This window comes from Myotis daubentonii, chromosome 17 (genome assembly GCF_963259705.1).
Source record: "Myotis daubentonii chromosome 17, mMyoDau2.1, whole genome shotgun sequence".
Lineage (NCBI taxonomy): Eukaryota > Metazoa > Chordata > Mammalia > Chiroptera > Vespertilionidae > Myotis > Myotis daubentonii.
The window spans coordinates 54,231,587-54,259,223 of NC_081856.1; the positions used below are offsets into that span (position 1 = coordinate 54,231,587).

The following is a 27,637-nucleotide window of genomic DNA, read 5'->3' on the forward strand; positions in this document are numbered from 1 at the left end:
GGACACTGGTTTGCAGGACTTGGGGGTGCTCCTGCCTGGAGGTGGGCGGGCCAACCAGTCCCTCCAGGATCAGCAGAGTGTGGGGGAGACGGGAGCTCGGGGACCCGCCCCAGGGGCCCCAGCCTTGGAGGGCAGAAGGGGTGGGTGTGGGTGTGTAGACAGGCAGCCAGAAGGTAAAAGTAGTCAATTTTATTTTCCTTAAACCACAAAATAGAGTCTTTGGTTGTACAAACATCACTAGTTACAGTCTTGCCAAGAGGTCCTGGCTGGGGAGGGAGCTGTTAGTCGGAGGCCAGAACTCCTGAGGGGTCTCTAAAATGCTAACACCCAGGTTAAAAGACTTGGGGCAAGGGTGGTGTTGGTGCTGGCAGGGCCCCCACCCCAAGTCCGGGGAAGGGACCCACCCCTCTAGGAGGGCACTGGGCCCAGGCCTCGGCGCCCTGGTCGCAGGGGGCGGCGGCTGCTGCACAGGGCCATGTCCTCCGGGCCCACGGCGTCCGGTGAGGGCCTGCCCAGAAGCACCAAGGCCACCTCTCCATCCTCCTCCTGCAGGCCTGGTGGGCAGAGACAGGGGAGGGAGTAAGGGAGGGGCCAGGGGCCCGAGCACCCCCACCCCCACTGGGCCTGGCAACTCACCAGGGCTGGGAGATGGCTCCAGGGACCTCAGTTCCTCTGCAAAATCTGGGGACTGTGTGGAGAAAGGGCTGTGTCAGGCTCTGCCAGACCGTCCTGAAACCACCCAAGGAGCCTGGGTGGGGAGGCCCCACACCCAAGGAACAGGTCTGGCCCCAGAGAGACAGGGAAGGTGCTGGAGGCAGGACAGGGCGGGGGAGGCCCAGGCGGAGGTGGCAGCAGCTACGGCCTGTCCACAGGGGCCAGGCGCCTGGTACCTGCATGTCATAGACAGGCCTGGAAGAAGGCAGGGCGGCGAACACCCTGTACTCGAACTTCCTCCCGGACAAGGCCTTGAGAGGACAGCATGAGGGGAGAGGCAGAGGCAGAGAGCTGAGAAGAGGGTGGGGGTGCAGCCTGGACCCCGCCCTCGCTGCAGGGACGGGGGCGGGGAAGGGGAGGCAGCTGGTCCTCACCAGACGTCCCGGGGAGGTGCTGGTCAGGGGGCCGAGGTCTGGGGGGACAAGAAACGGGTGTTGGGAGAGGTCCGCACTGCAGGCCAAGCCTGACTCCCCTCGGGCACACGGACCTTCCAGGGGGGTTGGTGATGGGGTGGGCGCGGGCGAAGGGGCCTCGGCCAGCCGCTCCAGGGGCCCCCGCTTGCTCCGGCCGTCCTGGGACTTGCTGAGAACCATCTGTGCGCGGAGGGCGTCCTGCTCCAGGGACTTCATCCTGCGAAGGCGCGGGAGGCGGGTGGGCGGGACTGCGGTGGGACCGGTGGGCGGGGCCGCGGCGGGACCGGTGGGCGGGGCAGCAGGGGCAGGGCCTCACCTGGCCGCCCTCCACAGCGCTCGCTTCTCAGCCTCCAGCGCACGGCGCTCGGCGGGGGACAGGGCCCGCTCGGGCACCGGCAGCTCCGGGCTCTGCACACGCAGCCGCTCCTGATGGCGCCGTTCAGCCTTGGCCGTTCGCACCGGAGCGCTGCTTCCCAGGGGGGACGGGGACGCGGGGACCAGCCTGGGCCGGGGGAAAGGACAGAGGGCCAGGTGGGCGGGCGCTGGCGCCGGGAGGGGGGGCGGGGACAGTAGGCACTGGCCCCTCCAGGCCTCACCCTGCAGCAGGGGCGCCAGCCCAGGGAGGCTCGTCCTCTGGCTCCTCGCTGTCCGGGGCCTCCCCGTCCGCCAGCTCCGCATCGGCCGCCGCCCGCAGCATCTGCGCTCTCTTCTGCTGCAGCTTCCGGGCTGGGGGGGGGGGAGGGGGTGACGCGGATCAGAGGGGGGGGCGCCCAGCCCCTGCACCACCCGACGCCGCTAGCTCCCAGCTCACCTTCTTCCTCCTGCATCTTCCGCAGGTCGTCGGCTCCCACCAGGGACACGCGCTTGGGGGGGCCCTCGGCTTGGGGCACCCGCACCTCCAACTCAAAATACTTCTGCCGCTCTCGGAAGGACAGCTGCTCCGGGGAGGCGGTGGGGCCGGGCGTGCAGGGCTGCAGAGAGGGGTCTGAGCCAGGCTTCCTCAGTTTGCACCCCACCCACCCCATAGGCGGGCCTGGCTGGGGCTGGGGCGGGAGGCCGGCACCACACGTACTTGGGCAGTTGGGTCCTGGGGAGGGTGCGGGCCCGGCACAGCAGCGAAGGTCCGGTAGGCTCGCTTCACATCGGAGGGCAGCTCGTCCGGGGAGGGTGGAGAGGGGGGCTGGGGGAAGACTCTCCTGAGCTGCTGGGACAGCTGCCTGGGCTCCAGCCCCCGCCCACCCCACCGCCCACCCGGCCGCCCACGCTGCTCACTCTGAGCTCCGACTTCCACCCCCGGCCCGTGGGTCAGGGCACTCACAGAGCAGGAATTGCCTCTGTCCCTGGGGGCCGGGGAGCCCCTTGGCCAGGCCTGAGCCAGTGGCTGGATCACCCCGGGTTTTGTCTGCAAAGGGCAGGGTCCAGAGGGAGGAACCAGGGGTTCAGGTCAGGGATGGGGGGTGGAGGGGAAAGAGAGAGATGGAGCCACGGTGGGAGCAGGCCGGTGCTCAGGTCCATGTGCAGCAGCACCAGGAGCGGGGAGGGAGGCAGGGCCAGGTGGGCCCAGGTGCAGGGAGGAGGCCATGACCACCAGCCCCAAGGCCCCAGGAGCTCCCTGCTCCACTGCCAGTTGGGTCTGGCCAAGAAGGTGCGTGGGCTGTGCCCTCCCAGAGCGACAGGTGCACCTGGTAGGTGCTGCCCCCTGCCCCACTTCCTGGAGGCCAAGGCGCAGGACACTCACCTGCTGGAGGCCGAGGGAGCGAGGAGTGTCCGCCATCTTCCCTCCAGCTGCCCCAGTTGGTACCTGGAGGAGCCAGGAGCCGGGTGAGTGGGGGGAGGGTCAGGCGGGGTGGGGGGCCCACAGGAGTTGGGGAGTGGGGTGCCTGCCTGGTGCAGAGGCTGGTCCTCAGCTCCCTGACCCAATCACAGCCCAAGGGGGCCCCCAGATGGGCCTGGACTGTGTGGCCAGCGCCAAGGCTTCTCCCCCAGGCCCCCCCCCCCCATGATGCTGGGAACAGAGGGCTTGGCCTCTGCTCTGCCCGCCGCCCCCCAGGTGTCTGTGGCAGTGCGTGGCCGGGAGCTTCACGAGAGATGGGGACGGACAGACCGAGAGGAAACAGAACAGAGTAGGGCTGGGGCGGGGCCGTGTGCTGCCCCACAGCTGCCCTCCCGGGGTCTCAAAGGCACTGGCGGCAGGAGGCCCACCCCAGCCGGCCCACAGAGTGCCCTGCGGTCGGAGGACACGGCCCCACCTGCCCTGGGGCCTCCTGCTTCAGGCTGTTCCTGGCCGAGGGCTGGCACCAGGCGACGCTCCCTCAGCCCGTCTCCCTGCCCCCGGTGCCACCCGCCACCACTCACGGTCCTCCGGGGCCCCAGTGGCGCTGGCCGGACACGGCCTCGGGGCTATTTATGCTCTTGGGGAGGAGCCCGACCGGCTGCCCATCCTGCCCAGCGCCCCCGCCCGCCCCCGCCCAGCTGTCGGCTCAGCCTCCCCCAGCCCGGCCTCCACGGCTCCTGGCAGCTGCTCCAGCCTGTCCTCCATGTGGCAGCTTGTGCCGATCCCACCAGGACCGAGCGCTCCGGTGGCCCCCAGGGGCCTCTGCCCTGCCCAGGGCCTTTGCAGGCGCCCCACCTCCGTCCCCAGGTCCAAGGAGTCACAGCCACACGGCTTGGCTCAGTGACGGGGGACTGGACCGTGCCAGGCCGGGCGGCGGAGCTCCAGCCGGCGGCCCCGACCCGGGTTCCCCTGGCCCCACCCGCTCCGGCGAGGGCCTCCCGCGGTCCCACCCAGCTCTGCCCTTCGGGGTCTCAAGTGAAGGGAGGAAGTGAAGGCAGGGACGGGACCAACACGCAGATGGGCAGTGGCCACAGCACAGGTTTCACGGGAGACACTGACCCTGTGCACACGCCAGCGCTGGGCCCGCCGTCGGGGCGTGGCCGGCCAGCTTCAGGCTCTCTGGCTGCAGCCCTGAGAGCGAGCGGACAGTGCTAAGGAGGGGCCGTGTCTGGGACGGAGCGCGGGCGGCAGCTTTGAGGACCGTGGAGCGGGGTCTGGGACACGCTGCCCGCTCCCCTGGGCTGTGTCCCTCTCAGGGAGGACCCGCTGCCGGAGCTCAGAGCTGGGCCCGTGCGCAGGCGGCAACGGCCCAGCACTCACCGTGGCCTCCGGCCCCCACTGCGGCGTCTGTCCAGGCAGCTCCTTCTCCTGGGAGCAGAGCAGACGGCCGTCAGGACCTGCGGCCTCGGGCTCCCCGGCCCTGGGCTGCCGGCCCCAGGCGGCGCTGACCTTGGTGGGGCCTTCAGGGCTCAGCTCCCGGTCGATGGAGGAGACGCTCTCCAGGCTGTTCCGGCGGCCGATGCCAGCAAAAGGGTTGGCAATGACGCCCGGGGACACCTAGGGGGCGAGGACACGCGTGTGGGGCCATCCCTGGGTGACGGGCAGCACTGCTGGCCCCAGGACACGGCCACATCCGTGGTGACACGGGAGGCTCTGCCTCTGAGGGACCCGCAGCGGCTCTAGAAGCCCCCACACGCCAGGAGCAGGTGGCCCAGACCGTGGCCCGGCGCTGGTCGTGCCCACAGCTCCCCCTGGCCCCGGGCAGCTCCTCACCCGCAGGTGCCGGCACTGACCTCGGCGGGGGCGGCGCTGGTGTCGAAGCCATCGCAGACGAGCACGGTGAGGGTGTCGCCCGCGCTGCGCAGCAGCTGCACGGCCTCGGCGTGCGTGAGGCCCAGCAGGCTCTGCTGGTTCACCTCCAGCAGCCGCAGCCCCACGTGCAGGCGGCCATCGCGCCCGGCAGCTCCCGCGGGGCTCACCTGCCGGGACACCAGGCCTGCACCTCAGGACTGGCCACCCCGGCCGCTCGCCCGCCCCAGCGCCCGGCGGGCAGGCCCTCACCTTGGAGATGAAGATGCCCTCGTCGGTGGGGTCGCAGGGGTTCCCGGCGTGGCCCTTGGCGCCCCCGCGGATGCTGATGCCCAGCTTCTCTCCGGGCGCCTTCTGGATGCAGAGCTCCCGCAGGCCCGGGGGTGGCGGGTCCCTCCGCACCAGCAGGACCAGCTCCAGGCAGGGCCGCAGCAGGGCACTGACGGCCTCCTGGTGCGTGGCCTCCCGCACGTCCTGCCCGTTCACGGCGAGGATGCGGTCCCCGACCCGAAGGCCACTCCGTGCAGCCAGGCCCCGAGGGAGCACCTGCGAGAGGGAGGCAGGGGCGCTCAGCGCGCAGGCCCGGTGCCCACCCTGCAGGGGCCGGGGCCCTCCTACCTTGGAGATGAACACGCCAGGCTCCTGGGTGCCGAACGGGTGGCTGGAGTGGTCGGAGCCCCCAACAACGCTGAGCCCCAGTGGGCCCCCCGCCCTCGGCAGGCAGATCTCCTGGGGAAACCGAGGGCGTGAGGGGTGGGCCAGCCTGTCAGCAGCTGAGGGGGCTCCCCTCCAGCCCGAGGGCAAGGCCAGGGCAGCGGCACCAGGTGTCGGGGGGGCCCACGGGGAGAGGACGCTGCACTCGGCCAGAGCCCGGCATCCTGGGGCTGAGCACCCACCTCCCGCCTTGGCTGCTGGGGTGCAGGCTACGTGGGTGCTGTGTGGGGGGGTGAGGTCTCACCTCCACGGGATAGGGCCCCTCCAGGGCAGCGGCAAGCAGGCTGGGGGCCAGCCGCAGAGGCCCAGGACCCGCGGGGGTGGCAGTGACCACGGTGGTGGGGGCAGCAGCGGGGAGCACAGGGGAGTGTGGCGGGGGGCTGGGAGAAAGGGGGCCCCCCGCCTCCCGCTCCAGCAGCAGGGCGATGGTGGGGGAGGCGGCGGTCAGCAGGGAGACAGCGTGGTCGTGCCTGGCCTCAGTCATGTCCACCCCGTTGATCTGCGAGGGAGCGGCTGTTAGGAGACCCAGTGGGTGACGATGAGGGCGCACCGGGGAGCCCACGACCTGACTCACCGAGAGGACACGGTCGCCGACCTGCAGAGTGCCCGCCCGGTGGGCAGCGCCCCCCTCGGCGATCCGGGAGATGAAGATGCCCTGTGGGGGGGAGGGAGGCAGCTGTGCCGCAGGAACACAGGGTGGAGGTCCTGGCCCCCGTGCCTGCCCCTGCGCCCGCTCACCGTGTCGCCGGCCCTGTAGGGCGTGGAGCCTTTCCCGCCGGCAATGCTGAAGCCCAGCCCCTTCTCGCTGCGCACCAGGCAGGCCACGTGGCGCCGCCGGGGGGGCCCGGGGGTCTCGGGCGGGGGCAGGCGCGGACTGGCACCCCGCCGGTCCCGGGGGCTGTAGTCGTCCTCAGGCCGCAGGGGGGTGAGGGTGACGGCGTTCTCAGGCTCCACCATGCGCTCTCGCCAGAGCCGCATCTGCACGGTGGTGCCCGCCCCCCGCAGCGCCTCCACGGCCTGGTGGTGCTCGGCGCTGTGCAGGGCCACGCCGTTCACCTGTGGACGCAGCCGTCAGAGCCGGCCACGCCAGGGCCCTCACGCCCTCCGCGGACGGGGGGCGGGGACGGGTCACAGGCGCCTGGCGGGTCCCCTGCCCGTCTGTGCAGCCCCAGGGCCGGGACACGTGCCGGCTGAAGGGAGCGGTGAGGCCCTCCTGCCGCCCACACCTGTGTCCCGAGTCCAAGGTTGCCCGGCCCAGAGCCGGGGTCGCCCAGCTCCTAGGACTCCCACCCAGGACGGCACCGGCCCGGCCTGGACCAGCACCCTCGGGCTCCCTGACGCCTGCTGGGCCGGGGGCAGGGCCGAGCAGGGGCTCCAGGACAGGCGCCAAACTCCCGACCAGACCCTCAGGGGCCACGCGCCCGGCCAGTGCCCCCGAGGCCCTGCCTCGGCCTCCTGAGCCTCCCCTCGCCCGGGCCTGGTGCTGGGAGCCCCAGACCCCGAGGGGCGGCCTGTGTGGGGCGGGGTGGACCCTCCGAGGCCGCGACTCACCTCCAGGAGCTTGTCCCCCACTCGGACTCCAGCCCGGGCCGCGGGGCCCTCCTCCGACACCCGAGAGATGAATATGCCCTGGAGGGTGAGCGCGAGCTGAGCCGAGGGGGGCACCATGGAGGCCCCGCAGCCCCAGGCTGAGCGCGAGCCACTGCGCCCCTGACCTACGGGTCAACCTCCAGGAAGTTATCGACCTAAACCAGGCCAAGGCCCCGCCAGCAGGTAAGTGCCCTCAGACTAGATCCAGAGCCCGAGTTCAGTCCTGGATCAGCGGTCAGAGCCCGGGGAGGGGCTGGGCGGGCAGCCGGAGGGCAGGTCTCCTGGGGCAGGAAGGCAGGTTCGAGGGCAGCGCCCATCGAAAAGCAAGCTGTGCCCGGCCGGGCGTGGCTCAGTGGCTGAGCGTTACCCGTGACTCTCAGCACTGGTGTCCCTCTCCCTCTGAAATCAGTAAACGGGTTGGAAGAGCCAGCTCTGGGTTAGGATGTGCCCCGGGGCCAGGGCCAAGGGTGGTGGCAGAGGCACTCACCTCGTCGTCTCCCTTGTAGGGGGTGGAGCCCTTGCCACCTGCAATGCTGATGCCCAGGCCGCCCGTCTGCCGCACGATGGTCAGCGTTAGCTGGAAATGAGAGACATGCAGGGTTCAGGAAGGGCAAGGGCGGCCCTGACCTCTGCGCTGGCACCGCTGCCACGGGTTCAGGCACGAGAGAAGCCGGAAGAAGTGGACATTCCTGGGCAGTGTGGCAGCTGAGGGCTGGGGGGCAGCCCCGAAGGGATGCCCGCCGGTGGGTGATGAGGGCCAAGGCCCTGCAGGCGGGTGGCTGGCAGGAAATGCCCGCACCTGCCGAGACCCCCCGCCCGTCCCCGGGGCCAGAGGCCAGCGGGCCCCTCAGGGACAGGGTGGCGGGCAGGGCTCCTCTGGGTGGGGGCGGGGCAGGAGCGGGAGGAGGTGCGTGAGCCCGCAGCCCTGGAGGCGAGCGCAGCAGCGGGCGGAGCAGGCAGTACAGACCTCTTCCTCCTCAATGCGAGCGGGCTCTATCAGCAGGTTATGGGCCTGGTCAAACGACACCCCCTGTCAGGACAGGACCAGCGAGGCATGCGGGTGAGCGCCCGGCCCGCCACCTGCCGGCCCCACCGCAGCAGCAGCAGGAAGCCCCACAGCCCCACAAGCCCCACAAGCCGGCAGCCGGCCCGCGTGCTGGGCCCCACGTGCTGGGCCCCGAGGGCTGGGCCGGGTGTCTCAGTTCGACCTTCGAGCCCCCTCAGCGACCACGGCATGCTCGAGCACAGGGCGGGATGACGGAGATGTCAGAAACGGGGTGCTGTGGGCACAGGGCACCCCAGAGAGCAGGCAGGACCATGTGGGCCAGGAGAGCCTGAGGCCAGAGGAAGGGCAGCGGGAAAGCCCAGCCCGAGGCGGCAGGGAAGGCAGAGCAGCCGGGGCAGCCGGGGGGCCGCCGGGCGCAGGAGGGGCCTCTGGGCCCAGCCCGGAGGTGGTGGCGTCCAGCCCTGGGAGCGGGTCCCTCCACTGAGCCAGGCTGGCACCGCGCCTGCGGAGACCGGCGCCGGCACAGACCTGGCCACTTGGCAACAAACAGGGACACCACCGCCTCGGCGGCAGCCGGGTCAGGTGTGAACGGGAGAGACGCACCTTGACAGAGGGCAGCGAGGCCACAGCCTCCTCCTTCTCCTCCTCCTCCTCCTCCGCCACCACTGCCTCCTCCTCGGCCCCCTCGTCCTCGGCCCGCGGAGCCCAGGGCGTGTGCGGGCCGTTGTGCCAGCCGCCCAGCCCCGCGGGGCCCTCGCCGTCCGGCTGCATCCCCTGCAGCAGGGCCACGACGGCCTCGGGCTGGGGCAGCTTGGAGACCTTGAACTGCTTCTTGTAGTGGGGCGTGTCCTTGCGGGTGAGCCGCTGCCGCCCAGGCAGGGCCCAGGGGGCCTCCAGGGGCCCCTCCTCCCTCTCGCCGTCTTCCCCGGGCGGCAGCAGCAGGGTGTCCTCCGCGAACCGCACTGTGGGCTGCGAGGGGCCAGCGTGAGGGCAGCCCACCCCCTGCCCCCAGGAGCCAGGGCTGCCCAGCACAGGAGGCAGCAGACGGGGCTGGAGGCTCCCTGTGTGGAGATCGAGGGGGGGGGGACGCGGCCGGGGGCACACACAGCCTGGGGGCTCCTCCCTCCCCCGTGCAGGACTCGGGGAGTCGGAGGCAGGGAGCACGTCAGGACCAGGGAAAGGTCTGGGGGGACAGTCCGCAGGGATCTGCCTGGGTGACCGTGGGAGGGCAGCACCCTGGCAGCTGTGGGGGAGACCCTCACCCCTGCCCCCCTGCCCTGTAGAGCTCAGAGAGCCCTCCTGTGTGCCCCTGCCCCCCGATGGTCCTGCAGGCACCTGCGTGGGGGGGGTAAGCAGTCCCCTCCCAGGCACGTGGCCTCCCAGGCGGCCTCACCTCCTCGTAGGCCTCCTCCTCGGCCTCCTCCGGGGTGGCCGGCTGGCGTGGGCCCTCTGCCTCGGCCGGCAGGCCCTCGGGCTCCCCCTGGGCGGCGGGGCTGGTGGGCAGAGGCGCATCCTCACTCAGGCCGGACCCGGTGCTCAACCTCCTCTCCTGCAGAGGCCGCCGGTCAGATTGCGCGGGTCAGCCCCTCGGAGCCGCCCGGCTCGGCCGAGGGCTCAGCTCTCCGCCACCCTGTGCCCCAGGGAAGCTGCACGGCCTCCAAAGGGGACTGTGGGCACCCGGAGCCACCGCCTCGGGCACAGCCCTCACGTCCCCCCGAAAGTCAGAAGAGCAGCACAGAACCAGCTCCCAGGAGGACGCAGCCTCAGCGCCCAGCGGGTGCGGCAGCGTCGAGGCCAGGGGGGGCCCAGGGGTCCAGAGCACCTGAGCCCTCCCGGGGCCCCAGCGCCCTTCACAGCAGCTGGTAACACCTGTGCCTGCTGGGTGGGCACTCAAAGGGCCGTGCTACCCCACGACCCAGACCTCTCCCTGCGCCACCGCAGACAGGGCTGGTCGTCCCGCTCCTGCCCATACACCTGCACTGCTCCCCACCCCGCCCAGCACCCCTGCACTTCCCACCCTCCCCAGCTCTGCCCGCCTTGGGCCCTCAGAGCCCCACACCCAGAAAGATGAACGCGGGCCCTCCCACACTGTGCCCCATAGGCACCTCCTCCGAGGGCGAGGGCGAGGGCGAGGGCGGCCGGGGGCCAGGCCTGCAGGCTTCGCCACGCCGCTCCTCCACGCCCCTCTTCATCACCTTGAGCTCGCTGGGGTGGGGCGTGGCCCGGCGCTGCAGTCCCTGCGGGCACAGGGGTGAGGGTGGGCAGTGCAGGGTCAGGGGGTGGGGAGCAGGCCCCCGGCCCAGGGACCACGTCCCCCCATACCCGCTTCTCAGCGGCGGCTTCCTCAGCATCCTCGTCGCTCACGGGGGCCCCCAGGAACTTGATGACGCTGACGCGGCTGAGGGGGGCGTCACTCCAGCTCTCGGAGGGGCTGCTCCGCGGCCCGGGGTCCTCTGGGGAGCGGCACGGCTCACTCAGCCCGGCCCCCGGCCACACCCCCGCCGGGTCTCCGCCCAGGGCAGCAACCTACCGAGGCCGGGCGGGGGCTGCTGGGGCAGCAGGTAGCAGGTGAGCACCTTCTCGCCGGTCTGGGCATCGTCCTCCGTCTGGAACCGGAGCATGGGCTGCGCCTGGTTCTCTGCCAGCCACAGGGCCTTGAGGTTGAGGTGGGTGAGCGCGAACGGCAGACTCTGCAGCCTGGGGGCCGCACACAGTCAGCCCGGGGGGGGGCATGGTCAGCCGGGGGGGGCACGGTCAGCCCCGGGTGCGGGGACAGTCAGGCTAGGGGCACGGTCAGCTCAGGCACAGGGCTGTGGGTTCTCACCGGTTCCCGGCCACGTCCAGCACATGCAGTTCGGCCGTGTGGGCGAGCTCGGGCGGCAGGATGGCCAGGCGGTTGTCCCTCAAGGACAAGACGCTGAGGGCTGCACAGCCCCCGATCTCAGGTGGCAGCACCTCCAGGCGGTTCCGGTCCACGTTGAGGTTGGTCAGCTTGGTCAGCTTCCCGAGGGAGTGGGGCAGAGCCTGGCGGGGTGGGAAGGGTCAGAGGTCGGCAGAAGCGCACTGGGATGAGGAGGGAGACACGGCCTTGGGGCCGTCGCTCACGGGGTCTGGCCTCTCCCCCTCCCACTGCCTCCCGTCCAAGCCGACACCTGCTCTGCCCGCCTGGGGCTCCCCTGCTCTCTGCTCCCCGCTGACTCTGGGGCCTACGGAGCAGGGCGCAGCCGCGGGGCCGGGCCTACCGTCAGCAGGTTCTCGGTGAGGATCAGCTCAGACAGGTTCTCGCAGCCCCCGATGGCCTCGGTCACCTCGCTCAGGCGGTTCTGGTCCACCTTCAGGATGGACAGCTGCTTCAGCTGACCTGGTGTTGGGGCATCGTGGCGACAGGGCCAGTGGGTTGGGGGCCAGGCACCCACTCAGTGGAGACAGCCTGCCCCTGCCCTGCCTCTCCCGACCCCCGGCATCCTCCAAGCCTCAGCCCTGGAGACGAGCCACCGCTCTGCGGTTCGGCCACCCTCTGGGCCATCGTCCCCACTCAGCACCAAGCGCCTCAGGGGGCCCCTCGCAGCCCCCCTCCCCGGTCGCCCAGCAGGACTGACCGATGCCGTCTGGGAGCCGCTGCAGCAGGTTCTGGGACAGCAGCAGGTCCGTGAGCAGCGCCAGCCCCCCCAGCTCCGTGGGCAGCGCCTCCAGCCGGTTCTCCGACACGTCCAGGCACACCAGGCGCCGCAGGTTCCCGAGCTCCTGAGGGCGGTGGAGGGTCAGGGCGCCGGCTGGGCCAGGGGCGGGGCAGCTCCCCCTCACTCACCGGCGGCAGTGCCGACAGCTGGTTCCGGTCCAGCCACAGCTCCCGCAGGTTGGGCAGGGCGCCCAGGGTGTCAGGCTGTGGGAACAGGGGCAGGAGTCACCCAGGCTCGCCTACAGCCTGGCCGCCCGCCCCGCCCCAGCGCCCCGCCCTCCGCACCAGCACTTCCAGGTCGTTGCCTCCCAGATCTAGCTGTTCCAGCTTGACCAGGAAAGACAGGGACCTGCACGGGAAACAGCAACTTTCGTTTCGGGTGTCCGGCCCGAGCTGCCCCCCGCGGGCACCTGGCCACTCACGCAGGCAGGGACTTGAGCAGGTTCTCCCGGAGCTCCAGAGTCACCAGGTTGGCGAGGCTGAAAGAGAGGCCGGTGGGCGTGAGGGAGGGACTGGGGGGGAAGCAGGGCGAGCCAAGGCCCCAGCGAAGGGCACTCACTTGCCCATGTCGCCGGGCAGCGCCTGCAAGGACACGTCGTTCAGAGCCAGGTGGGCCAGGCTGCGCAGCTGAGTGAAGCCCTCGGGGAGCCTGCGCGGAGGACGGGGGCTTCAGACGTGCAGGCCAGGGCGGGGGCCCACGTCCCGCCACAGCCACCACTCACCGGGACAGAGGGTTCCCGCTGAAGTCCGCGATCTCCAGGGCCTTGCAGAACTTGATGCTCTCGGGGATCTCGGGGATGTCTGTGACAGGAGGGGGTCACCAGAGACGCCCACGGCCTCCAGGAGCTCCCCGACCTCCTGCCACCCACAGACACCACCCCACCACCCGGCCCCGCACCGTTCCGCGACACGTCCAGCTCCACCAGCTGCATGAAGTTGGCCACCTCGGGGGGCAGACGCTGGATCTCGTTGTCACTCAGGCCCAGCTTGCGCAGGTTCAGCAGCCGGAAGAAGGGCTGTGGGCAGGGGGTGAGGTCAGGGGGCAGCTCTGGACCAAAGGCCCCTGCAGGGTAGACGCAGGCTCCCAAGTCACAGGTCCCCTGGCCTCTGCCTGCTCCGGCCACACAGGAGCCCAGGTCCTGCACCTGGCCGTCTGAGCAGGACAGCGAGGTGGAAACGGAAACACACACACACACACACACACACACACACACACGCGCACGCACACGCACACACACGCGCACGCACACGCACACACACGGCTGACACCGGGTCCCTTCCTGTCACCTCAGACGTGGTACGTGGTCCCTGCTCCCGGCCGCACCTTGCCTCACACTTCCCAATCTCACGAGAGCCCTGGCCGGTCCCTGCTTCCTGCCCTGTGTTCCTCGGGGCCTCCACCTGCCACCTGAGTGACCCCCCCTGCAGGTGAGCCCTCCAGTGGCTTCCCCGCTGCACTCCAGCCCGCCAGCCCCCAGGGAGAGGAGCGGAGGCGGCAGTGCCGCGGTGCCCGTGGAGCTGCGTGCAGGGGCTGCAGGGAGCGTGGGCACCTGGACAAGACCTGCGAGCAGCCCTGGTGCGCGGCAGACGGGAGCCACATCCTCTGTGGCCCGCAGCCCCGGCCCGTCCGCTCAGCACCGGCCTCCACAAAGGAAGTGCCGGGGCGCTCGCTTCCTCCAGCCTCGCTGCAGAGGAGCCTTGAGAAGGACAAGCTGACCTGAAGGGACACAGCAGCGGGCAGTGGACAGAGGGCAGGGCTGCCAGGACAAGCCCCTTCTGGGGGCTGCCTGCCCCTCCCCGGGCCGGGAGGAGGAGGAAAGCAGCCCCGAGGGCCGGGCCCCACCCCCCGCGCCGCCGGCCAGTGAGCGCCCGCACGGCCGGGCTCACTTTCACCTTCGCCCGCATCTGCCTCCTCGGTCGCTCCTCCGGCTCTCCCGGCGGCTCGCGCGGCGCGGTGACCATCCCGCCCCCAGGCGGGCGCCTGATGACCGCGGCCACCTGGTGCCGGCGGCGGGGCGAGGAGGGCGAGGCCGGCGGGGTGGGGCTCCGGCCGGTGAGAACCAGCAGGGCCGGTGCAGGCGCCCCGCCCGGCCGGCCGGCCTGCGAGCGCGGCTCACCTTGGGCAGCTCGCGCAGCTGGTTGGCGTCGAGCAGCAGCTCCTCGAGGCTGCGGCTGTAGCGGTAGATCTCCTCGGGCACGGCCTGCAGCGAGCAGTGCCGCTTGTCCACCGACTCCACGTGCCGGTTGCAGCGCCAGAGCGGGATGCACTTGAGCATGGTGCGGGCGGTGCGGGCGGCGCGGCGCGGGCGCGGGCAGGGGCGGGGGGCGGGGCTGGGCCCGCATGAGCGCCCGGCGTCGCGGGCGGCGGGAGGGGCGGGGGCGGCCGGGCTGCCCGGCGCTGGGCCCGGCCCGCGCCCGGAACGCTCGGAACGCTCGGTCCGCCGGGGGGCGCGGCCCGGCTGGCGCTCACACTCTCGGGAGACGGCGAAGGTGGCGGCGGCCCCGCATCCCGCCCGGCCCCCGACCCGCTCGCCCGCCGCTGTACCGCAGCCGGAACCGCCGCCGCTACCCGCCGGACTGCCCCGCCGACACCCGCCGGCCGCCGCGCAGCCCGCCGGGAAGCCGAGGCCCGCCCATCGCCGCCGGGACTGCAAACCCCATAAGGCTGTGCGGCGCGGGCGCCTCCGAGGACCCGTAGCGAACCCGCGCAGCCTGCTGGGAAGCCCCGCTCCCGTCCTGGGCGCGAGGCACGATGGGAGCTGAAGTCCGCGGTGGCTAGAGGGACCCGCCTCCGCCGCGTGCGGGCCCTGGCCCTCCTCCCACGTCGCCTAGACCTTCCTGTCACCTCAGACGTGGTCCCTGCTCCCGGCGGCCACCTCGCCTCACTCTCTCGGGGACGAGTGACCGGAGTGGGGTCACCAGAGATGCCCACGGCCTCCTGCCACCCAGACTCCCCACCCGCCTGGCCCTTCACCGTCCCGGACACAGCCCGCTCTGCGGAGCTGGCCCCCTGATCACGGATCCGGCCCGCGCCCTCCTCCCCTAAGCGGCCCTGCGAGCTCGGTGACCCCCACCCCCACCCCACCCCCGGGCCAACCCCAGCCCCGCCTCAGCCAAGAAGACAGGACCACCGGGCCTCCGGCCAGCAGCATCTGCACTTTATGCGCGCCCGCGGCCAAGACACTACAAAACCGAGGAAACAAGGGCAAGGGCAAGAGCAAGTCCAGGGGCAGGGGCGGGGCCGAGGTCACGCGGAGAGGTCACTGTTATCAAAACGCTCCTGGTCGTACACTTCAGCCACCACCTTGCGGCCGGCGAACCAGCGCCCGTTGAGGGCCTGGATGGCCTTGTGAGTCTCGGAGGCCATGGAGAACTCCACGAAGATCTTGACGATGATCTCGGCGTCCTCCTCCTCGCCCTGCTTCTCCTGGTAGATGATGACGCGGTTGACGGCCCCGAACTTGCCGCACTCCTCGGTCACCTCCCCCTCCAGGTCGTCGTCGATGTCCTTGGGGTCCACCATGTTGCGCAGAACCATCACTGTGGACTGTGGGGGGATGACAGCTGAGCCGCTGAGCCACGGCACACCCCGCCCCCCGCCCCCGCCCCCACCCGCCGCCCCCCACCTCCTGCTTGCGGAGCAGCTTCTGCATGACCATGTGGCGGGCGCTGCTGCCAGAGATGCTCATGTGCTCCTGCTCACTCAGCATCTCCGGCCGCTCGGACTCGGGGAACAGCTCCTCCTCCTCCTTCTCCTTCTTGGGCTCCAGGAGGCCCAGCGTCGGAGGGCTGGCAAGGATGGGGTTCACCACGCCCACAGAGGGGATGGTGACCGGGATGGGAGGCCGGGCTGGGGTCACACCTGCAGCCAACACACCAGGTCCAGCAGTCACTCCCACCCGCTCCCCAGGAAGGAGCACAGCACCCGCACCCGGCTGGCCTGCCTGGAGCTCGCAGGCCAGTAAGCTGGGGCAGCTGGGGGCAGTGAGCCCAGAGAGAGGCAGGGGGAGGGGGGAAGCCCTGACCCAGCAGGCTCACCTGTGATGACTCCTGGGGCCTGGGCGGCCATGACAGCCTGAGGTAAAGCCCCCAAGGGCTGGGCCAGAGTCAGTGCAGGGGACACCAGTCCAGGGGTGGCCAGAGTACCCAGCACCGCTGCTCCGGCCACCGCTTCCTGCAACCGAAAAGGCCACCACACTGAGTCCCAAGCCTGGCAGCCTCCACTCTATGCCACCCGGAGAACCAGTCAGTCCCCAAAGCACTGGGGGCCTATTGCCCAGGATTGAACCCACACACTGTACTAGCCCTCACCTGAGCCGTAATCTTGGCTGTGGCTGCAGCTGCAGCGACAGCAGCAGCTGGCGGGAGGCCTCCAGGTGTGGCAGGTGTAAGCAGGGGCATAGGGGGTGTGACAGCCTTGCCCACCCGCAAATACTGGCCACCCAGGTCAAAGAGGTTCATGGAAGACACGGCATCTTGAGACGACTGGGCCTTCTCATACTCTGCAGGGCAGGAGCAGCAATGAGGGCCAGCCACAGAGTGGAGTGGGCCCCAGCCCAGGCCCTGCCTCAGCCTCCCCAAGCTCACCAATGAAACCATAGCCCTTGTGCTTGCCGGTCGTGGGGTCCCGGGCCAGCGTGCAAGATTTGATCTTGCCAAAGGCCTCAAACACACTCTTGATGTCATCATCCGAGAGGTCCTGATGCACAGAAGCCACGTAGATTCGGTTGAAGGCACGTGCCTCTTCCGCCAGCTGGTCTATGATGGGCTGGGCCTGCCCTATGTTGCTGGGCCTGCCCACCTGGGGGAGAGGCAGGGGACCAAGAGCCGCCAATCAGCCAAGGCTTGGCCACTTCAGGCCTCTGGAGGGCGACCGCATCTCCTGGGTGAGTGGACAGAACATCTCCCATCAGCCCCAGGGCCCGCCTCCCCGGCACTCACCTTGATGTTCCTGCCGCCCAGCATCACTGAGTTCATCTGCTCCAAGGCCAGCTGCGCAGCCTCTGGGACCTCGTACTCCACAAACGCAAAACCCTGGACACAGGATGTACCATTAGGCCTGGAGAGCCCGGGGGGTGGGGGGGGGGGGGTGGGGACAGGGCAGAGCCAATCTCACCTTGTGCTTCATGGTGACGGAGTCCCAGGACATGTCAATGCTCTTGATGGGCCCAAAGGGGGCAAAGGCCTGGCGAATGGTGTCCTCACCCAGCTCATAGTAGATGGAGCCCACGTAGACCCGGCACATGATGGCCAGTGCCCGCTGCCGCTGAGCTGCCATCTGGAGCAGGACACAAGGGGAGAGAGTGCCACTGGCTTGTGACGGGGTGGCAGGAGGCTAGGCAGCCCACACCCCTCCTGGCCCACCCACTCAGCACCACTGTGGTGAGGGCTCCCCACAGCGGCACGGTGCAGGCTCAGCCCTGCAGACAGGGTGGTGAGGGTCCGCAGAACCCTGCCCCAGGAAGGAAGACCAGGCCCAAAGGCAGGACACGGACACACCCGGGCCCGCCCGGGTCCTGGGCAGACTGGCAGCAAAGCTGACGGGGGGCTGGGAGGCAGGGCTGTGTGCCCTCCCGCCCAGCCCCCGCTCCAGCCTAGAGGCCAGGAGTCCTGGGCTGGGCCGGGAGATCCTCCTGGGGTCCTGACCACGTCTTCCAGCAGATGAGGGAAGGGGTGCCATCCCAGCTGGAAGGACCCGCTGGTGTGGAGGCAAGAGGGGGACACAAGGCAGGGAGCCCAGAAGAGATCCCAGGGAAGGTCAGGAGCCCAGATTGGGGGCTCCCTGCAGAGAGAGTGAAGAATAGCTACTTGTGCAGGGCCAGCTCAGGCAGAAGCTCAGCGACTGCAAGACCCCATGCCTCAGACCCCTCACAAAAGAGCTGCCTGGAGCCCACCCCCGCACCCAGGGGACCTGGCCCCAGGAACATCAGGTGACAGGTCTGGCAGGCCCAGGGCAGGCGCTGCCTGTGTTGGGGTGAGTCTGGCCATTGTGCTTAGCGACTTCCCATACCCCCAGGGAAGGGGTTCCCATTCCTGCCACCTCAGACACAACGTGCCAGGCAGGGGGAGGGGGCTGTCTAGAGCCACAGCAGTGGGCCCCCAAGAGGAGCTGGGCCCGGGGAAGAGACCACAGCCAAGGGCAGGCAAAGATGATGGGGCCCTGGCTCTAGCTTTTCCACCAACAGGGGCGCCCCTCACCCTCACAAAAGTCCCCATAACCAGAGGCCCATTTCCTTCTTTAGACACCAGCTTAGTATAAGCTGGGTATCCCCTCCCTCAAGGAGGGACCTAAAAAAAAGGTCCACAGCTCCCCCAAAGAAGGAATTCCCCCAATTGGGCACCTCCTCAAACTGGGCTCCTGACAAACAGGCCTCAGGCTCCCTGTTGAGACCAAGGACCCCAGAGGTGGAACCATGGCCCTCTCACTAGGCACCTGAGACATGACCCTGTCCCTCCTCAAAGCCCCGAGACAGAAGCCTGTCCCTCTTCAGTGGGAGCCCCCCAGCAGGTGGGCGAAGACCCTCTCCCTGACGCTCCCCACAGACAGACGCTTCCCAGAGAGGACACTGGGTCTGTCTGGCCCTTGAGGACAGGACCTTGCTACCCTGTGAGAACAGCATGCCCAGGAAGGGCCCCCAGAGAAAGGGCCATGTTCCCAGAGGGGTCCCTGGCCTCCTCAGCCTGCCTCTGGGGGATGGAGGGGTGTCTCCTCCCCAAACTCCTCTGCCCGTGGCAGCCAAGGCCATGGCTACACCTCCTCCCTGGCCGCAGGCCCTGTACCCCCTGCTCACAGCCAGGCCCAAGGCCCACGTTCTTGCCCTTCCCTCTCTCGCTGGCTCGGGTTCCCCCAGCCCCACCTTGTCCATCCATCCTCCCTCCAGGGTCTGACGGGGCCATGAGTTACGACCCTTCTCTTCTCAGGGCCTGACCCCAACCCAGGAGCCAAGGCAGCCTGGAGACTGGCGGAGCTGGAGGCCTGGGCGGTGCACCTGTGTGTGGAGGCGGCACGGGTACAGGTGGGCCAGGCGTGGGCACCTACCCTCCTGGCCGGCTGCCCTCCGCAGTTACCTGACCCTCAGAGCAGATGGAGGCCTCCCCGGGGCGGTCCCAGGTGGGTGCCCGCCCACACCACTGGCCCCGCCACGCCTGGCGCTCTGTTGCGCTCGTCCGAGCTGGCGGGCAGGGCCGGCTCGGGGAGCAAGGTCCCCAGCACGCGGCTGCACTGCCCCCCTCTAGCCCTGACTAAGGACATGAGCCCCGGAAGAAGTGAGCATTTCTATTGACCGATTGCAAAGGTGAGAGAGGATCTCCAAAGCCCATTGTCACTGCTGCCATCTGAAAGACAGTAAAGACAGAGTTCAGTCTGTTGGAGCCGAGCAGTCTCCCGCTCTTGTCACACCTCACGCAGACAGCGGCAAGGCCCGGAGTCCCCGCCCTGCCAAGAGGCCCGCTTGCCTTCCCACATGGCCGGCCAGTGGTGGCTGCCAGCACCTGCCCAGAGGGGCCTCAGAGCCCCAGGTGCCCCGCCCCACAGCCTGGCCGGCCGGGGCAGAAGGAAGGGAGAGGGGAGCGAGCGGAAGGGAACAGCCAGGCATCACCTGGCTGTGTGAATGTCAGGGGCTGGGCAGGGGCGGGGGCTCAAGGCCCAGGCACCTGTCGGCCTCGCCTGGCCTGGCCTCATCGCAGCTTCCAGCCACAGGTCTAAAGCAGGGCCCTATGGAGGCGCCCGAGCCTGTCCTCAGTTCCGGGCCCCAGCCCGTGTGGTCTGGACTCGCTGCAGGGGTGGGAGCCTGACCGTTCTTATCCGAGGCCATGGGGGCAGGGAGGAACGCCCCTACGTGCTGCACCGTCAGCTGTGCAGCTGTGCAGCGGGGGGCACGGGCGCGGGGCGACCTGAGGCAACAGTCTGAAGTCCGAGAAGAGGAGCTGGCTCGGGGAGCGGGCAGAGCTACAGAGAAGGGGCGGGAGGGGCCGTGGGTGCTCAACAGGCAGATAAGGCGGTTACTCATGGCTGGGGAGGACCCAGGCGTCCCCAGGAGGAGTCCTTGAGAAACCGAGACCACACACCTGGTGGGGAGCCACAGGCACAGGAGAGGAAAAGAAGGAGGCGGTGGGAGGGTGTGGAGGGCGGGCGGCGGCTCACCTGCAGGTTGGTAAGCTGCTGCTGCTGGTGCGCGATGGTCTGCTTCACCAGCACACTCTTGATGCTCTGCTCCATGGCGTACTTCTTGGCCTGGGAGAGAAGGCGGTGAGGAGCACTGGGGGGCCCGGCCTGTGGGGAAACGGGCCTTCTGCCCCAAGTGGCTCCCCACGCCCACCCAGCCCAGGGAGGTACACTCTCACCTTCTGGAGGGCCTCCTGCTGCTCGGGCGTCAGAGGAGGCAGTCCCAGCTTTGTGGCTGTGCTCTGCCCGTTCTCCATCTTGATGGAGTCTGTCCCCTAGTGGGGGGAGCAGGGAAGTGTTAACAACAAGCTCAAGGCCCCCCTCCTGTGGGCCCAGGAGCACCCAGGTCCCAGCACGCTCGCCCACATGGCCTGGTGCAGTCTCCCCCAGGACCACGGTCAGGACGTCCACGGAGGCAGCAGGTGCCTTGGGGGCCCTGGACCAACCTGGAGCAGCTGCAGAGCCCAGCCCAATGGCCTTCTCGGCAGCCGACAGGTGGCAGGTAGCCAGCCCGACTCCAGAACCTCCGTCCCGTGCTGGGCAAGAGTCGGCCCTGGCTGTCCTCCAGGACAAGGGGAGGGGTCGGGGGTCTGGATGGTCCAGGGCCCCTCACTCCAACTGCCACGTGGCTGTGGCCCCAGACGGCCAGACTCAGCTCCCCTGCTGGGGAGGAGTTCCAGGAACTACTGCCCGAGCATGTGTGGGAAGGGCCCCCGCCTGGTGCAGTGCTCCCACCCCCACTCCCGCACATGTGCACACGGCCCTGAGGAGGCTCCTGCCCCTTTGCCAAACTCTTCCCTGGCTGTGGCTAGCCCCTGGGAGCAGCCAGGCGCAGACCCACCAGGGAGGGAGAGGAGGACCGGACACCCTCCAGCACCTGGCAGATGAGCACAGGGGCCAGGAGAGGCTCTGAGGGAGGCAGGCAGAGCCCGCTGCAGACCTGAGAAGATGCTACTAGGATTAGGTTTACAATCCTCTGCCAAGATTCATTTCTAGGCTGTATGAGAGGGAAGAACACAGCCATGTAAGCAGAAGCATAGCCACCGGACCAAGTAGAGTGTGGGCGTCGGAGCACCCCTGCCTGCCCACCAGCTCGGGCTGGGGGCTCCCCAGCAGCTGCAAGGAGACCCGCTGGCCCCTCCAGAGAGGCGTTCTGAGCCCTGGGCATGCAGCCTTGGGAGGGACAGCAGAGAAGAGAGGCAGGTCTCAGCACAGGAGTGATGCTCAAGGACAGAGGAACTAAGGCCCAAACTCCCAGAACCAGCATCCTGACCAGCACAGGTGAAAGGGCAGGAGGCCCCTCCCCTGGCAACCCAGCTGGCCCCAAGCCCAGTCCCCCTTGGTGGGAGAGAGGCCCCCAAAGCCAGGGGCTGCATGCTGGAGCAGGCTGTCACCATGGTGGTCGATGCCAACCCCCATTCAGCCCTCAGGGACTTTTCCATCTCCTCTTTGTCTTGTGAACAAAGGCCCTTCTCTCACCACCAATGGCTGCCTGCACAGCCGGCAGGGCCAGGCCAGGGGGGCTGGTTGGAGGAACTCCCTGGCCCTGGCCCATCACTGCCCAGGATCCAGGCTGCATTCCTCAGCCCTTCCCCGAGTGTAGGGGGTGGGGGTGGGGGTGGGGGACCCAGAGGAGGGCCCAGCCCCAACAGTCACCCAGGCTCCGTGGTTGAGGCTCCGCTGGAGCCCCCTGGAGGCAGGCGCTGCCATGGCGAAGCACAAAGAACCCTGCCCCCACAGGACCTGCTAAGGGCCAGGCGCCGGAGCAGGACCGATCTGCCCACACCCACCGAGACCAGAGTCCGCCTAGACCCCTGCTTTGGCTTGCACGGAACTCTGCTTGGCTGCTTTATTTAAATTAGACCGGGAACGGCAGACTGTACTCTTAACAGCACCCTGCACGTCTGGACAGTGCACCAGCCCCTCTGCACACAGCGGCTCAGAGCCCCACCTGAGCCTCACCGTCTGCCTAGTGTCTGGAGACACCCAAAGCAACGACCCCCCACGGAAGCAGGTGGATGCGCAGCGGAGAGGCAGAGACAAGGAAGCTAGAGCCAGGCCTGAGGCTGGGGGTCGGGGCAGGACAGGTGCCTCTGCCCAGAAGGCAGAGAAGAGTGCCTGGGCTCCTCCTGCTCCTGCCCGGCCAGTTCTCTCTGGGCCCAGGGACGTGCAGGCAGGCGGGCGGGCGGGCAGGCAGGTGGACAGGCGGGCCTGAGGGCGAGGATGCTTAAGGTCAGTACCTGTGGCGGTTTCCATTTGTCTCCCGCTGCCACCACTGCCGCCGCCGCCGGCTCGGACCCCCCTCCTTGCTGGCCATTGACCTGCTGCAGGCAGGAAGGAGATGCTGTAATGGACAGTCACAAGACCCACCCACCCAGGCCCTCTCGCCTTCCCCAGCTAAGGGCTGAGCTCCCCCAGGCGAGCCAGGGAGGCTGGGCAGGGGCACAGGAAGGGACCAGTGCTGGCTTGGCCCTGAACATTTCTGACACGAGTCCTCTCCGCCCTGCCCATTCCTCCAGCACCCCTACCGCTGCCCAGGGCCCTGGCACAAACCACAGCGGAATCTGGGGCAGCCTGCAGTTGGCAGCCGTCCGCAGGAGGGGAAAGGTAGGGGCAGAGCCAAGGAAAGGCAGCTCAGGTCTTAAAGATCAGTTCCTTTCCTGCCAGCAGGGCAAGGGGCACCTCTCGAGCACTCTGCACACACGCCTGGGCCGGCCACAGCTTAGCATCAGTCCCAGTGCCTCCCACAGGCTCTGCCCAAGCCCAGGGCCCAGGCCCCTCCTGGAGGCACCTGTGTCCTCTGAATTGCAGGGCCATGCAGGGGTCTGCACATGCAGGGGCTCCCCTGGCAGTCACACTGTCCAGGGCCGTGTCACTCTAGAGGGCAGCTGAGAGCTTGGTCACAGCCTGAACCCACACCACAGGGGCCACGGAACCTGCCACGAAGCGTGACTGCAGGAGCAGCTCCCCATGGCTTAGCGGGGCGGTGGGACAGACAGCCAAGGTCAGGACACAGGCCATGGCTAGGAGCCGGGCCTCGGTGGGAGGACCCCAGGCCTAGGTGCACAGTGGGAACCGAGAGCAGAAGGCACTCACCCGGTCACGGATGTGACCACAGGGACCTAGGAACACAGGCTGGCCGTGCCCACCCTGGGAGCCTGTGCAGACAATACCAGAGGCTGGGATGACTCGGCCAGTGCTACTGAAGCTGTGATCCCCAGCCCTGCACCTGGCCGGCAGCCACTCTGACCCGGACCACGGCGGGTACGAAGTGGTGTCCCAGAGTCAAAGAGAGGGGATCCTCTCTGACGCGAGCCCACCAGGGGGTGCCTGGCAGCTGGACCTGAGTCAGAGGCAGACCTCACCCCACGTCCCGACAGCCCCACACCCAGAGCAGAGGTTGTGCTCAAGGCCCACAGCAAGCGCTCCCTTCAGGTCTGAGGAAGCATCCAGCCCGAGACCCGCAGGAGGCCAGCAGGAGGGCGCGCTCATAAGCAGCTTCCCGCTCTCCCCAGTCACCGTGACGACCGCACAGGGACCAGGACAGAGTGAAGGCAGGAGCCTGGGAGAGCCTCCGGGGCCGCTGTGCTGTGCATCTGAAACTAACTCAAAGCACTGCTGACTGTGAGCTGTGGCTGAGAAGTGAAACCTAAAAGCAAAATTAACAAAAAAACACCTCTGTCCTAGTAGAAACGTGTTTTCAGTGATCACAATAAACGTGGTCCTGGGGATGACACTTCAACACGTAACATGTGAGTCACTGCACCACTTAGAGGTGTGTCTTCGGCCTCGCTGGGTAGCTCAGCTGGTTAGTGGCGTCTGATATGCTAAGGTTGGGGGCTTGATCCCCAATCGGGGCACGAACAACAACCAACCAACGAATACATCGGTAAGTGGCACAACAAATGGATGTTTCTCCCTCTCTCTCCCTTGCCCTCTTTAAAGTCAATTAAAAAACAACAAAAAATTGCCCTGGCTGGCTCTCTCAGTGGTTAGAGCAGGGGGGGTCTTCAAACTTTTTAAACAGGGGGCCAGTTCACTGTCCCTCAGACTGTTGGAAGGCCGGACTATAGTTTAAAAAAAAAAACTATGGCTGAAACCAGTTTGGCTCAGTGGATAGAGCGTCGGCCTGGGGGCTGAAGGGTCCCGGGTTCGATTCCGGTAGAGGGCATGTGCCTTGGTTGCAGGCACATCCCCAGTGGGAGATGTGCAGGAGGCAGCTGATCGATGTTTCTCTCTCATCGATGTTTCTGACTATCTCTCTCCCTTCCTCTCTGTAAAAAATCAATAAAATATATTTAAAACAACAACAACAACAAAAAAAAACTATGAACGAATTCCTATGCACACTGCACATATCTTATTTTTAAGTAAAAAAAACAAAACGGGCCCTAACTGGTTTGGCTCAGTGGATAGAGCGTCGGCCTGCGGAATCAAGGGTCCCAGGTTCGATTCCGGTCAAGGGCATGCACCTTGGCTGCGGGCACATCCCCAGTGGGGAGTGTGCAGGAGGCAGCTGATCGATGTTTCTCTCTCATTGATGTTTCTAGCTCTCTATCCCTCTCCCTTCCTCTCTGTAAAAAATCAGTAAAATATATTTTTAAAAAAACAAAACGGGAAAAACACAGTATTTGTCTTTGCATGTGGCCCGTGGGCCGTAGTCTGAGGACCCCTGGGTTAGAGCATCAGCCTGTGGGCCGAAGGGCCACAGGTTCAATTCCTGGTCAAGGGCACATGCCTGGGCTGCAGATTCAATCCTGGGCTCTGGTTGGGGCTTGAGCTCAAGGCAACCAATCGATGTGTCTCTCTCATATCAATGGTCCCCCCCCCTTCTCTCTAGAAATCAATGGAAAAAAATATCCTCACGTGATTTAAAAATAAGATAAAAATAAGTTATTAAATAAATGCCCAGGGCTCTGGGGTAAGCAGACACGGAGCCTGAGGCCACTGCCCTCCTCTGGCCTCGAGTCCGAGGCTCTGTGCGCACAGCCAGCAGCAGGCAGCAGAGCCTGGAGGTGGAGGCCCTGCTCAGCAGCCCGTGTGCAACAGGATGATTCCACGGAAAACCCGGAGCCAGGGAGCGCCCAGGGGGGCATGGCAGCTGGGCCGGAGCCAGGCCTCAGGCTCTGACGTCAGGCCTGTCACTGGGGCTGGCTGGGAACTAGCGGGTTACCGTGTGCGTGTCTGTCTGTGCGTGTGCCGTACCTAAGAGAGTCCCTGAAGTCGTGTCAAAGCTCAGACAGCCCTGCTGCCTCCCTGCGGGTCCTCGCCAGTGCCAGGCCGGGCACTGCACACGCCCACAGCCCCGGAGCAGGAGCAGGAGCAGGAGCAGGAGCAGGGCCGTGCGGATGGGGGCGAGGCAGCGATTTGCTCAGCCCACCTCAAGGATGAGGCCACCGCGGAGCCAAGGCCCTCACGCCTCACACCGCAGTCCCGTGCGCACAGGGCGCAGCCGACTCCAGCCTCTGGGTCCCCCAGGCCGGGCTCGGTGGCCACCCGCTCTGTGGGCGGTCGGGGGGGCAGGCACCCACCGGTGCACCCGTCACCGCCTCCTACCTCTCCCAGGAGTCTCGGCCTCGCCCCTCCCGCTTCTCCCCGCTTCAGGCGGCAGCAGCTGCGGCCCACCCTCCCTGGGAGGCGGCCTCTGCCCGAGAGGCAGGCCCAGCACCTGCACCCCTGACGCTCAGCCTCCAGGCGCCCGGCTCTGGGTGGGGGTGGGGACGGGGAAGCCAAGCCTCGCCGGACGGCAGGGGGGTCCGGGAGGGGAAGGGGGTGAGTGTGAGCAGGGCTCCCGCCTACGCTGACCGCTCCGTGCGGGCGCGGAGAGAAGCCCTGAGCGGAGGGCCCTGCTGCCAGGCGCCCGCATCCGGAGCACGGCCCCCTCGGGCGCCAGGAGGAGGCTTGCGGGTGGGAGCTGGTCCCTGGGGCCCCACTGTGCCCCCAGGTCCTCGCACAGCGCTTGGGGCCAAGTCATTACGAGAGAACGTCCTTCCTTTCCCGAGGGGGGACCCCGGGACGGAACCCGTTTGCGGGGGACACTCCCCCGCAGAGCATCCGCGCAGAGCAGGCCCGGCTCCGGGTGCGAGGCGCCCAGGCCCCCCTTCCCGCAGGGCCTCACGCCGCCCCGCACGCCCGGCACCCCCTTCACACAGGCGGGAGGAGGAACGCCACCTCCCAGGCACCCCGCCTCCCCATCGGGGCCGCAGGCGCACCCGAAGGCCGAGGGGGACCCCGGCCGCCTAGCTCCGCCCCGAGGCTGCGGCTCGCCGGGGCCTGACGGGCGCCCCGCGAAGGAGCCGGGCTCGGCGCGCTGCACGGCCCCCCGCACCGCCCCCCAGACGCGCCCCAGCCTGGGTCCCGCGCGGCCCACCGGCCGGAAGCAGCTGCCCGCGGGCCGGAAGCTGCGGCCACGGCTCGGCCCCCGTCTCACGCGACCTGAGGCCACGAGGGCCCGCGAGCGCCCGCCGCGTCCCCGGGGGGCCTAGGCCGGGCAGGCGGCCCGCCAGCTGAGCGGAGCCCAGCGTCGCCGGGAGCTTACTTACGAGAGCTAAGGCCGCCGTCGCCATCTTGCGCCCGTCGCGGCCGCCGCGCGCGCCGCCCGCTCCAGCTCCCTGCGCGGTCTCGCGCGATGTAGGGGTTGGTGAGGGCCTTCGAGGAAAGACGGAACTATCGCGATAAAGGTCCTCACTCCCGCGACGTGGAAGGGAAAAGGCTCGCGCTTCCGGAGTGGGGCGGAGCCGGAGGAAGGGGCGGGGCCGACGGAAGGGGCGGGCCCAGCGCGGGGCGCTGGCGTCGCGGGCGCGCGCGCGGCGGGCCGAGGACTCCTCTGTCCAATCAGCCCCGCTGCTCCGGGTCCGGCCTCCGTTACAGAAACACGGGGTGCCGTCCGCCGCTGGTACCCGAGACCGGGCCGGACGGCCGGGCGCCCCGCAGGGCTGCAGGAGTCCCAGTCGCCCAAACCGACGAGAGTGGTAACAAAATCGCGCTATTTCGCAGGCAAATTTCGAGATGCACCATCGCATCCCAACACCTGAAGTCCGCATGCGCCTACCAGCGGGTGGTGTGTCCGCACTGAATGGGCGACGTTTGCTCTTTCCAGGATCTCATAAGCCAGTGGTGCATCGTTTAAAACAATATATATGTTTTGTTGCCCTAACCGGTTTGGCTCAGTGGATAGAGCGTCGGCCTGCGGACTCAAGGGTCCCAGGTTCGATTCCGGTCAAGGGCATGTACCTGGGTTGCGGGCACATCCCCGGTGGGGGGTGTGCAGGAGACAGCTGATCGATGTTTCTCTTTCAGCGATGTTTCTAACTCTCTATCCCTCTCCCTTCCTCTCTGTAAAAAATCAATAAAGTATATTAAAAAAAAAATATATATATATGTTTTGTTGATGTCAGAGAGGAAGAGAGACAGAAACATCAGTGATGAGAGAATCACTGATGGGCTGCCTCCTGCGCGCCCCCCACTGGGGATGGAGCCTGCAGCTGGGCACATGCCCTGACGGGGAATCCAATCGTGAGCCCCCGCTCAGAATGCATCTCACGGAGATGGCGATGGCCTTGTAAGCTCAGTGATGTGCAGCCCCGCCCCCCCCCCCGCCCCAGGGCATGCACCCAGATTCCTTAGTCCCTCCGCTGATTGTTAAAGGCCCAAGGCGCCCCTCCCTGGCTGGAGCTGCCCAGGCCAGTACCAAGACTCTAACTAAAGAAACCAC

General features: G+C 68.2%; 2 protein-coding genes across 14 annotated transcripts; both read right to left on the minus strand.

The window, feature by feature from the left end:
• Positions 1-175: 175 nt before the first annotated feature.
• Positions 176-14,035, minus strand: SCRIB (scribble planar cell polarity protein). 8 transcript variants are annotated; one of them, XM_059672395.1, is made up of 38 exons: positions 13,877-14,035; positions 13,321-13,476; positions 12,658-12,775; positions 12,482-12,560; positions 12,319-12,408; positions 12,182-12,238; positions 12,045-12,108; positions 11,889-11,963; positions 11,680-11,824; positions 11,323-11,441; positions 10,905-11,104; positions 10,611-10,777; positions 10,403-10,533; positions 10,186-10,317; positions 9,474-9,629; positions 8,684-9,049; positions 8,042-8,104; positions 7,562-7,651; positions 7,036-7,113; positions 6,223-6,540; positions 6,059-6,139; positions 5,729-5,983; positions 5,389-5,499; positions 5,023-5,316; positions 4,755-4,940; positions 4,411-4,518; positions 4,282-4,329; positions 2,866-2,928; positions 2,446-2,529; positions 2,200-2,307; positions 1,939-2,098; positions 1,724-1,853; positions 1,444-1,629; positions 1,202-1,344; positions 1,089-1,126; positions 891-965; positions 637-688; positions 176-554 (listed from the first exon to the last, which is right to left on the minus strand). In XM_059672395.1, the coding sequence occupies exons 1-38, from the start codon at positions 14,033-14,035 to the stop codon at positions 409-411; spliced, it is 5,031 nt and encodes a 1,676-aa protein (XP_059528378.1). In that variant the 3' UTR covers positions 176-408. The 8 variants fall into 8 exon arrangements, with proteins under 8 accessions (XP_059528378.1, XP_059528383.1, XP_059528380.1 ...); XM_059672400.1 differs by lacking the exon at positions 13,321-13,476; XM_059672397.1 differs by lacking the exon at positions 891-965.
• Positions 14,036-14,895: 860 nt separating this feature from the next.
• PUF60 (poly(U) binding splicing factor 60) lies at positions 14,896-26,631 on the minus strand. 6 transcript variants are annotated; one of them, XM_059672417.1, is made up of 12 exons: positions 26,466-26,631; positions 22,164-22,244; positions 20,103-20,198; positions 19,903-19,992; positions 19,044-19,094; positions 16,876-17,037; positions 16,701-16,793; positions 16,347-16,560; positions 16,071-16,261; positions 15,798-15,933; positions 15,386-15,621; positions 14,896-15,306 (listed from the first exon to the last, which is right to left on the minus strand). In XM_059672417.1, exons 1-12 carry the CDS (start codon positions 26,487-26,489, stop codon positions 15,007-15,009), a joined length of 1,674 nt encoding a protein of 557 aa, XP_059528400.1. In that variant the 5' UTR covers positions 26,490-26,631; the 3' UTR covers positions 14,896-15,006. The 6 variants fall into 6 exon arrangements, with proteins under 6 accessions (XP_059528400.1, XP_059528399.1, XP_059528403.1 ...); XM_059672416.1 differs by having other exon boundaries at positions 22,164-22,247; XM_059672420.1 differs by lacking the exon at positions 22,164-22,244.
• Positions 26,632-27,637: the final 1,006 nt, after the last annotated feature.